This window comes from Varroa destructor, unplaced genomic scaffold, assembly GCF_002443255.2.
Source record: "Varroa destructor unplaced genomic scaffold, Vdes_3.0 BEIS01000003.1, whole genome shotgun sequence".
Taxonomy (NCBI): Eukaryota; Metazoa; Arthropoda; class Arachnida; order Mesostigmata; family Varroidae; genus Varroa; species Varroa destructor.
Genome location: NW_019211456.1, coordinates 26,328,701 through 26,340,496, shown reverse-complemented (window position 1 = coordinate 26,340,496; position 11,796 = coordinate 26,328,701). Strand labels below are relative to the sequence as shown.

The 11,796-nt window shown below is 38.2% G+C and overlaps 1 protein-coding gene across 5 annotated transcripts in view; it reads right to left on the bottom strand.

Annotated features, from left to right (window-relative positions):
• Positions 1 to 9,376: 9,376 nt before the first annotated feature.
• The window catches only part of LOC111246918 (uncharacterized), a 61,710-nt gene continuing 59,290 nt past the window's right edge, over positions 9,377 to 11,796 (bottom strand). For all 5 annotated transcript variants that reach the window (XM_022797306.2, XM_022797307.2, XM_022797308.2 and 2 more), the window contains 4 exons: positions 11,385 to 11,583; positions 10,843 to 11,055; positions 10,378 to 10,553; positions 9,377 to 9,971 (listed from right to left, as the gene is read on the bottom strand). In XM_022797306.2, coding sequence (XP_022653041.1) covers positions 9,958 to 9,971; positions 10,378 to 10,553; positions 10,843 to 11,055; positions 11,385 to 11,583 — 602 coding nt within the window. In that variant the 3' untranslated portion in view covers positions 9,377 to 9,957. The remainder of the gene's footprint in view (positions 9,972 to 10,377; positions 10,554 to 10,842; positions 11,056 to 11,384; positions 11,584 to 11,796) is intronic.

Sequence of the window (11,796 nt, the reverse complement as noted above, 5' to 3'; positions counted from 1 at the left end):
GCTAGTAGGTGACGAACCTAGGTCGTCTATATCTTCGGTCTGTCTTTTTTATCAAGTGAGATAAGTTGTGCATTTTGAGTTTAGGGAAACATACGATTTGAGTATCCCTCCTCGTACGTAATGAAGTACTGCTCATTGAACAAAGGAAACATATATTCAACTTCAATGCTTTCTTCTTTCACATGTTTCGTAAACATAAAGCATTCAGTTAAGTGGTAACAAGTGATTTGTGTCGACATTAAATGTCCCCTTTAACCATAAAATCTTTTTTTTATTATTTCTAAAAAAATTAACCATAAATCAAGTACAATAACTATCTCACTGCTTTGTAAATTCGTGATAAGGAAATCTAAATGCAGACGCTAGTAGAGTCTATGCTCTCCTGAACATTACTGGCACGCATGGTCCGTACCGTTAAGTAAAGTAAAGGTCGATACCATATAATTTTTAATATTTATGATACGCTAGTGCATCTGGTTAAAATATCGTTTAGTAAAACATATATAGATAGTCTAATAAAGCTATGTTCGGTACACTTACATGTACCATATAAGGCATAGATAATATAAAAAAAAGCGTTTTTAAGAAAATAGTGGCCAACGCAAGTTGACATTGTCGTTGATTTAGCTCAATCGTAATACGTGCGCGAACGATCGAAACAAGTTCCTATTTCGAAGTTTTTATCTGTACAGTTAGAACGCCCCATGTATACTAAAATATTCGCAGTATTCCATAAAAATTACAGTTCTAGAGCAAACAATTTAACTACAATATATATACATTGATTTGCGAAATACAGATAGGCTTAGATGGATTTAGAAAGAGGAAAATCGCATGCTGCAATCAGGGCGAAAAATTTTTAAAAAAATCCAGTTATACGATCGCGTCATAAAGAAGACAGACAATAGCGACAATTTTAATCATGAACCAGCCAGCTGAGTTAAACAGCTGTAGTTAAATGAGGTTCTTGCTACTAATAGATATCAGTCTTTGGACAATCGATGTCCTTGAATGACCTTCATCCGTTCTACACCTACTAGAGGTACAAGTACGAATAATTTCACAGTGGTCGGTTTAGCAATACGAGTCGCTTCATTAGGTAACGGGGTCGTCACGGATACGCCTTGAGCATGCTGATTATAATTCATAAGAGTATAACAAGGTCGCGTTTTTATGTATGGATACACCAGGAAAATCAGGCAGAAAACATTGGTCGGTTAGAAGGCTAAGGCATATTTTTGGGGTTAAGATGCGTATGCCCTATTGAGAGAAAGAATGAATAAACATTAAGAAGGAAATATAATCCTATATTTTTGGTTCGTGCTTTTGTTAAATTAGCTTCGACTATGCCTTTTATGTCTAATATGCTCTGATATTTTTTGGTTTAATTTTTTATTGAAAGTAGACCAAAAATAATTGTGCTACTCTGTTTGATTGCATTTAGCTTCACCATTTATTCAAGCACTCCTGAAAGTAGTTGCTTACCCATTATCTCGTCCCTTTGGTATATGTCTTTGCTCGAAGGTAATAAGTAAAGGTAATTCTTGTTCTTAAAACACCCAGGTGCAGTTTTTATGAACCAAAATTAAGATGTAAACGTCACTCAACAAAATACAGCTTTTACAAAAAAAATACGGGCGTATTACATGTAACTTCAAGTTAGACCTTCTGGCGCCAAAAATTAGCCGTCCCCATTTCTGACTGCGAAGAAGAAGAACCTCCCAAAGACTATACTTTCCACTAATAATCGAAAGGGCTCAACCCGGGAACCCCTACACCAAATCAGATTGGCGAGATCAGTATCGTTTGTGTAGAAGACCAACATTCGTCTTATGCACCTTTGTGTCACTAAAAGTGTAATTAGGCATCACGAATGTACCTAGATAGATAATGTTTTGCATATGGAAAACCTATTAGCACAGTCTACTCGCTGGTGGTCTAAATTTAACCAGGATTAGGGAGGAATCAGTTAATCGAAGACGTACTATATTCAACAGTCCATAAATTACTCTGGATCGCAAGTGTCTTGGCAAATGGGCTGTTGCAAAAAAACACCAGGAAATAAGTGCAAAATGAAGTTGGAAAGCATAGTTATAAGGAATCATGTGTGAGTCCTCATAATTGCTTAGATTTTTTTTCTAACTTATTTACTTTATCTAGATAATGAATCGCTTATTTCTATGGCCTTCGTCGCTACCTAACGAACTGCCGTCGCCTCCGCTGTATCCACGCCCTTCATTATGGCGTCAAATTGGATTGATACGAAGAGAATGGCTTCGTTCGTCGCTAATGAGAGATGTAGTCAATTGTATGTAATAGATTCATGAAATTTGGTACTTAGGTGCCTACACTATCAATATAACATCACCGATTGTTATGTGCGAGTGTTGTGAAAGCTGACAAGTGTCCCAATAGTGACGCTATCCAGTTGACATTGTTAACTTGATTTTGATAGAACGACTGGCTTGTCCGCCAATAAAAACGTACCCTGTCTTGCATTATTGTATATACTGAATCGCGAGTCGACCACATCTGGGTTAGGACGGCTTTGCGTACCGACCACAGCGCTCGTATTTAATATATAACCATGTTGGTCACATCTTGAAATTTTCGATGAAAATATAAGTGTTTCATTTACTGTTAAAATGATGTTGTATTTACCGGCACCAGCAAAGTCTGTACATTGCGGTTCATTAAGTGTCGGGTATGAAATGTTTACCGCGAATCAGAACGTATTGATTAAGGGGTCCTAATAGAAATTGAAACTTTACAGCAATATACACTTCGTTCCGGGCTCAGGGTTACAGAGTTACATCGCTTGACGTCCGCGATCGTTTAATGCGGTTAAAATACCCATGACAATATACCGTCTATTTTTTTGTTTGTAAGTCAAAATGAATTGTAGTGTTTCTAGTCCATACGGCGTCATCGTCTGACCATGCGTTAATTCAAAGGCAGGACGCCGATAGGGGCTAGCAATGATGTTGTGTATTATAAGGGAGCTAGCTGGATAATCGTATTTCAATTACTGAAGCACGTTCTGCTAACTCTGTGGGCAGTAGGGCCATTTAAAGTGTACTCGCCACCTCGAGAGGTGTGGATTCGTGTGAAGCGAATAGCAGTTAAAAAAACGCACGCAAAAGATTCAGCTTTACGTCTTCATAGTCGCCGAGACGTTTATAAATTATGCAGAAAATCGCGACCAGCCATCAGCGCTAACAGGAAGGATCCTCTTATTAAATTAGAAAACAAATATTGGTGAACCGAACTTCATAAAAATATAACTATGCTTTTCATCAATAATTAATTTTCTATGATTCTTAAGAACGTTACACGAATTTTTTTGTCTTGTTCAGCCGGAGATTTTACTTACTTGACAAACGTGTTCTATGACGGTAAGTCAAAATCTGGTTAAGATTATCCGAATGGTTACTGAGCTAAATAGATAGAAAAGGTTATACCTAACTTCAGGCTTTACATTGGTCAAGAATAAGTAATCAGTAGGAATTCTCGGCAAATTAGCTATGCTGCCTTATAAATTACATATCGTCATAGATAGTATAATATTGATTTTCTCACATTCCCTAAAAACCTACTACGAAACGGAAGAAAAAGTTAGGACAAGTAACTGTAATAGAACCGAGCTGTATAATACCTCGAGTATGCGTAGATTGTTCAATATCTAACTGTTGGGCTAATAAAGTTAAAAAAAGTACACAATGTTAAAGCTCAAATTATTTAATGCATTGTTGTTTATTGGGTTGATTGTATTAGAAGTTTCTCTTCGCTAGCTTCTTCTTAATCTTCGCACCTTTAATCTTCTTGATTCCATTTTCATCTACAGTTTCGTCTACATTTAGTCTTCCGAAGTCGTCCTTATGCGATTTTCTGTCCATGTATATATATATGTATGTATGCACGAGCACGTTTCTCTTCTGAACCTCTTCCTCGTCTATTTTGACTTGAATTCTCATTATAGTAGCATTTTGCTGCCCTTTACCTCTGTCCATTGCATTTTGTTATTGCTTATTATACATCATTTACAGGATTGTATTCATGTTTAAATTTTGGTGTTTCTTCTTTGAGATACGCCCTTTTTTAGGTTCGCGCACCCTCGCTTGTTGATGAGGGAGAATCCTTCGATCATTGCTCCACAATAATATATACTTTTTGTGTTTTTTTTTGTACGGCTTGATTTGATCTTAAATAGTTACACATTTTTCGGATAGCGAGCGTTGTGTATTAATTATGCCCCTATTCGGTACCCCGTTTTTTGCTAACATTTGATACGACTGGAATTACTTATGCACCTTCCTGTTTTTCACCGCGTTTACATAACCACAATATTGGCAATTATTTATATTTTCGATTGTGCCACTAAATTTGTACAAGTACGTTCAGAATTATATATTATTTTCATTCTTCCTGCTCAAGAATACTCTTTGCACTATGTCCACGAACCGAAATTGATCATCATATATATATATATATATATATATATATATATATATATATATATAGTGAATCTCCGGTTGATTATAGCAGTCGTTATGATGATGATGATAGTGGGAGCAACGAAGATGCTATTTTTATCTTCAAATGTTACAGGGCTATGCACTATCGCCGGTCTATTGGATCTACGTGGATTGGAGATTTATTCATTCAATTCAAGGTTTCGTACAAAGTTCACCCGGCCACGTGCATCGCATGTTGCACGCGGACGAGAAGAAGCTGCTTTGGGGTCACCTGTGTGTATTAGATACACACCTCACCTGGTCCTCCGATCGCAACACCGTTTGTTTACCCACAAAAAGTACACGTGATCATTTTCTGTATCAACATGTGTTATGGTTGTACCAGAAGCTATTTGGAGTACAGTTGTTTACTAATTTATATTAGCACAAATTGTTAATATTACGTCATCTATTGTTATTTCATTATATAATAACAATAATAACACTATGATGCTTGCGCAGAAAATGGTTTACTAGCATCCGGCTTAGGGTCCTACTGGCAGTTGTGGATATGCTCTCGATGCAATAGTCTTATCGCTTATACCGGATATGCAGGGATGTGAATACTATTGATTTTCAATGAAGTCATCAAGTCGGACGAGAACTTGTACCAATTTTACATTTGGTTTCACTTACCGTGTTTGTAAGAGCATGTTTGCCTATTAGTGCCTTAAGGTTGAACGTTTGCGCGCACATCAGAACACGCAGCTACGTCAGACTAGTCGAAGCATGTGCCGTGTACAGGTTCTACTACAAGTTACTATCGTGCAATGCACGCAAGTGATCTTGGTACTCTAAGGTTTTTCTACTATTTGACGGTGTGTTTATATATATTATCAATAATAATGTAAACCGTCTTATTTCGGAACAACGAATGACGAAGTTAGCGTTTTTAAGGCACCATAAGGCTGCGGCCTGCCTGCTTCCATTACAACCCCACAACGCGGCTTCCCGCTCGTGTACATTAGACGGGAGGTGGAACATTAGTCGTGAGCAGAAAAATGACCTAGCAGAATATATAGTATTACGATTACCGTATCTAGCATTGAGACTGTTACTAACATTTGTGTGTTTATTATTTTCATATTCTAGTGATTATTACTGTTATTTCCACTGTCATTGTCGTATGTCCGTTAGTATATTATAGTGTTTACGTTGCATAGACTAGCTCGCTCCTCGCTAATGCATATCTCTTATATATATACGAGTTATAGGCTTGTGATAACAACAAGGCATTCATTGCGTTGTTGGATGATTAGTTGAAAGCTTTAATGATCGTCTGCTGACTACGTGCGGAAAACTGCGATGAGCTCATAGACAGAACATATGAAGGGCCAGGTAAGTGCTCCCGTTAATACCACGGCCTTGAGCGCTACCTTGCATAGTAGACATCGTTATATAATATATACCCCTCTTACATACAGATGGATTGCATTGGTTCGCCAGTCAAACATGGCCGGCCATTTCCTTCTTCAGATTTGTGATACTAGCTGTCATTGTCATTCCTACAAGCAGAAGATTTTGCCCCGTCGACTCTATATGTGTTATGTCGAAATGTAGGTCGATATTCGAACAGTGTGTTGTTAAAACGTTATCGTTTCCAGCGTAAATTCGGTTCTACGATCTCTCTGAATCTTCATTTGTAGCCGTTTATGAGTTTTATTCTATTTACAAGTTGCACCTCATCCGACCTTATTATTAGGACCAGTCATCTTGTGCCTCACATAACGCGGTCATATTCAGCATCAGCACCCAGTGCATTTATGTACTTCGTACATATGATTAGGTACACACAAGGCACGCGGACGGCTATTAGAAAGAGAAATCGTTTGGTACACACCTTCCAAGTTCGATTGATTGACAATAATGGACTAGTTATTAGAATACCATTGTTTGTTCCTTAACTTTATTTAACCAATGGCGTATCTTGTACGCCGTGTTTGTTACGACGTGTATGTTTTGGTACGACTTAGAAAAGTTCTACGTCATATTTCGATCAAAATTGTCAGCTAAAACTTCCAAGTTAAGCTGGAATTGCTACCAACAACCTTTGGTAAGTCTCTATGTGAACTTCATTACGATAGTTTGAATTTAGTTAATAATTATGTAATAAGTACAGTGCCAAGGTTGCAAGCAAAGCTTATCGCTTAAGTCACACTGATAGAAAACCATATTGCAGTATCGTTGCCCTGCGCACAGGTCGCGATGTACAAACCAAATGTTCTAAGGTCTCCCTTACGGTATCAATAGTACGTAATTTCGTATTGTATCATAATAACATAAATAGAAACGATTTAGATTTTAGTTTCCTTCGTCCAATGGATCAATACCGATTCTAGTACAGAAGACGCTATTACGACAGGCGCACAATAATCTGTATGTAGAGTTATACACACATACATACACGGGTTATACAATGTACCAACATCTCTGTATGTGCACTACTGAAAAAAAACTCCATAGTGCGTTATACAGACTTCTTAACTTTGCAGAAGTTACAAATATCATGTACGATACATGTGGACTCGTCACGCATCGTACGGTTTTCACTAACTGCGGTTCGAGAAGCGTGATTGTCAATTTCAGATTTTTAGTGGCTGATATTTATCAGAAGACTTCTGGTAAAAGTTTAGACCTCTAGGTCATTTTTTAGGGGGTGAAAGTTCTTGAACCTTTATGGGAAATTTTCTTTATCTGAAAAATAAAAAAACTAAACTAGGGAACTTCGTTTTTCGAAAGTTAAAAAAGTCATGCCGTCAAGTGAAACAAGATTTGCCTGCCAGCCCGCCAGCCATCCATTCATTCGGCCGCTGAATCAAACGCTGAGAGTCGATTATGTACAACAATTTACGTGTCATTATGAAGGGATCCACTGCTTCAAGGGTTGATTAATTCAATTTCACTACTCAGATGAGACAGCTCCGCGATAGTTCTACTGGGTAACGGTATTTGCCTGCTAATCCTATCTCATGGTCTTGGCTTAGACATAGGCCCCGGCATAGGCATACATCGTTTCGTGCTGGAAACCAGGCATGTTGAACGACGATGCGAGACGTAATACATTTGATTCAAACCACGTAAAAGACGTCTAGCGTTCCAACCCAATCGAGATCAGTGTGAACATTTACGTTTGAAAGGATGATCTGCCGAATCCGTTGAGCTTAAATAACAAATTCACCTTTCAAAGTCTCACACAGGACGCAACCTAGTTAATAAAGGGGGAAGGAGGCCATTGACAACAGAGCCATAGAATAGGCATTGTTTGCCCCCACAAACGTTTATAAAATATGCAAAGAAATAAACGTTGTTAAATTAACGTATGAAACCATCGTTAAAATTCGTACAATGGTAAGTTTTCTTTATCTGAAAAATAAAAAAAACTAAACTAGGGAACTTCGTTTTTCGAAAGTTAAAAAAGTCATTTCCGGTTGCTTTCAGGCGTCCAATAAGCGAATTATAAATCCCTGCCCTCATGGCTCCCAGCATGTGTTTTCAGAATTATTTCTTATATTGGTACATTGTACGATGAAGTTCATTGTCCCTGTTAAAGTGGCATCTGCTGTTATTTTAAAGGGCATCGATGTATTTCTAGCCCCTTTTTGTATCCTGTAAACCTGTGCGTTAGGCTTAGCCTCTCATGCGCAAACTTGGAAACAAAAACTTGCACCAGTAATATTCACACGAATTGTGCCAGAAGTTTGGCCTAGGCCCGCTTCTGACAACAACAACAATAGCAGCAGCAGCAGCAACAGCAACAACAACAACAACAATAACAACAACAACAACAATAACAACGACAAGAAAATAGTTAGCTTGCACTCTCATGATATAGCGTTTCAGCCGAAAATACATGACGGGTGCTGAACGTTTAGGAAGGATAGATTGCGCATAAAAGGTCATAGTGAAATAGCAGAGACGCACGCTCTCTACGTTAACGTTTCGTTTTCATTTTTCTAGAATAAATATTTGATTGTATGAACATATATTAATTAAATAGACATTAGAGAGATACTCGTATTTTGTCTCGGTGCGAACAGTATAGCTGGTATAGAGCACGTGCTTCCTATTCAGCATAACCAGGTCTAATATTGCTGGAATACCATTTGTTACTATATTGAAGGTTGGATTCAGACTCAGCCCAGGTTGGAGCCCAAATTTTCTTAACGAGCTGGCAATGATATATGTTCCCATATGATCCGTAGCTTGGATCCATCATAGCCTGTATTGAATATGCACACATTATCTAGCTTAGATAGCTGCACCCCACGAGCTATAAGAAAACTACCGTTTAAAACTGATTTCTATCAAATTTTCGGTACTATAATCTCTTGCTTCCTTAAGCAACGCCTCAGGCGGTTGACGTCACCAAGCAGAAATCGTAGATTAACAACATATGCATATATATATACGTACGATAGATGAAAGTGGCATCAAATATAGGATTGCATACAATCTCATCGGCGCTTATTCGGGAAAACGATAACGTATCGTAATGAAGTGCGATCAAGCGCATCGCCTACGACTCAATATCGACACTTCACTGCGTTCACTTATATAATTATTCCCTGATATTCTTTTTCGATTTTTCTCTTGTGCTTTTTTTTTACGAACGCACTGCTGTCGTTAGTTGCTGAGGTGTGCAGTATATACAGCTAAATCGGAGTTCTCTGATGGACTGCTTGTTTGCCTTTTCACTATATTCGCCTATGGACGTGAATATATGCACGGTTAAATATGTGATATACGTGATTCATAGCCACACTCCGTAAGCAACAATGGTCAGCAACACAGTAAACGGCACTTTTTGCCCCATACAAACCACACTCGATGCTTTAATTATAATTGATAAAGAACACTTTGAATAGCTGATTAGAACGCTATAAGACTTTATAAATATTTTAGATTCTACATAAGTATGTTATGTTAGATTAGTGGTGGTATATTTTTCCCACGTGGGCTGAATAACGAATGCCGCTCGTTCATTGCTAAATTATAACGATGATTGTTTGATGAGGGTTTAAATAGCCGAATACGTAAAATGGTCCGCTTGCGGTTTTCTGACAGCTTCCATCATCAAATGGTCATTGCAAAGACGATAAGGCACAGGTTACTTGACGGCGAAGAGCTTTTTTGCCAACGGTTATCGGAGCGGCGTAGAAGCGCGTCAACTGCGTTTCGCGCATGCTCAGTTGTTATGGTTCTCAAAGGAAAAAACAATGTGATACTGGCCGTATCACATAGAGATTAGTTGAGCGTGCCAATCTCGAGATGTTTCGGCGCCATTGGGGATTTAACGCTACTGGACGAGTCCTCCGATCATTGGTAATTCCTCTGTTGACTAAAGGCTACGGACAGGATGACGGTGAAGGCACAACCTCTTATTTACTTCACTTCTAAAGGTTGCAGGAACCTTTTTGTGTTAGCTAGATACATCTGGACAGTCTTAACATGATACATCTGCAACGAGATATCGGAAAATGTTACAACATTTGCCAGTCCTTAGAGCTTTACTATAAAATATAATACGCATTGGATCTCGATGAAACGAGTTTCCTCAGCTTGTCAATTCTGTGTAGTACAGTAAAAAAATCAGACGAAAATAGAAATAAACAAATATCAAATAAATTACGAGAGAAATTGCCTAAGTTAGAGTAGTAAAATAGCAGTATAACTTTTTAAGCGCTGACGCTTGAAAAAAATGGGGATCTCTATTCGCTTCAACCTATTTGCGGTAAAGAGGCTCACCATAAAAATACCTTAGCATAATATTACGAATATATCTATTAATGCCAGTGATTCGATGCATTCTGCCAAATTTGAAATGTTGTTCGATTGGAGCCTATTGAAACTGTATAGCCATCACCTTCAGACGGAATATCGGTGATGTTTATGATCTCTTCGACGTTCTCCTCTGTTGCAACCCCTTCATCCAAAGTCGATTGCAGAACTCTCAATTGTTCAACGAGTTCCCGATTGGTTTGTTCAAGTCGCTCGTAGCGCGATCGCATTTCCCGCTGCTGTGCCGTCAGGATTTCCACTCTATGACAAAACAAAATAAGAACGTTAACTTATTGTTAAGGTCCTACAAGAAACTCCGCTAGAAAAGATTGACTCCGGCCAAAATTAATGACGGTAATGAAATTCGAACGATCGTTACTTATAGCAAGATTTATGATAACGATTTAACTAAGAACGCGCTGTAATCGTTGCTCAATGGGCCTATGGACTTTGGCTGATTAGTAATATATTGTACTATGTGTGCTGACGAAAAAGTGAGCTTCATTGTTTACGAACTTCATTGAGAACCAATCGATATAAATTCATTCACCTCTTCTCTAAGGCGTCCATGTATTCCTTTTTCTTGCGGCGACTCTCCTGCGCTGAAATCTTATTTTTGATCTTTCGGCGGATCTTCTTTAACGATCGCTCCTCAGCTTTTGATAGTGGAAGACGTGTGGGAACAGGGTAACCCTCAGCGATTAACGTCCGCTTTTCTTCTTCGGTTAGCAGTAATGCACCCGATCGTGATCCGGCCATTTGACTAAGCAAAAAAAAAAAAGATGATGATTTGTAAATAAAGAATCGCATTCTTTCTGAGACGCAGCCGTATTTTAGGGCTAATAATAGATAAATTCAGAAACTAAAAATACTTCCCATCGCTCTCTCATTGTATTTGGTAAAACTGAAACCATAATCTTCCGAGGACACGACAAGCCCTATCGCAATAAAAAAGATTTGTTTTTTATCGATTTTATTTGAGTTGCAGGCCACAGCAGTACGTTTGTTCGCATGAGAGTGACACAGATTTCTTTAAAAAGCTATCCTCTTTTATGTTTTTTGTGAGAATACTATAGCAGCTGTTGTTTGTACCTTGAAAGTAACTGTGATGTTAGTTGAGCTGAAATTGCATTCGAAGGCGGTGATTTCTTGCATTTCTGTGAAGCCGTTACGTGTTGGCTATGGTTACCGCCAATGACGCCCTCTGGGGTTGCATGCGGGTAAAGGCTTTCATCGCTTTCGGAGTCGTTCGAAACGGACGACGGTGGTGAGGGCGGAAGACAATTGAGGCCTGCCAAATTGCATAAAATAGGATTTTAAGGATTAAAGAATGTTTGTTTGTTTCTTTTTCTAAGAACGAAGCAGATATTAGTAAACAACATGTCAGCAATTCTAGCTCCTTTTTTTTTCACATACTTTATTGTACTTACACCAGCTCACAACAATTCAATGATATTAGAATCAATGTCAGATATTATCTTTACAAATATAGAATGTTCGTAAC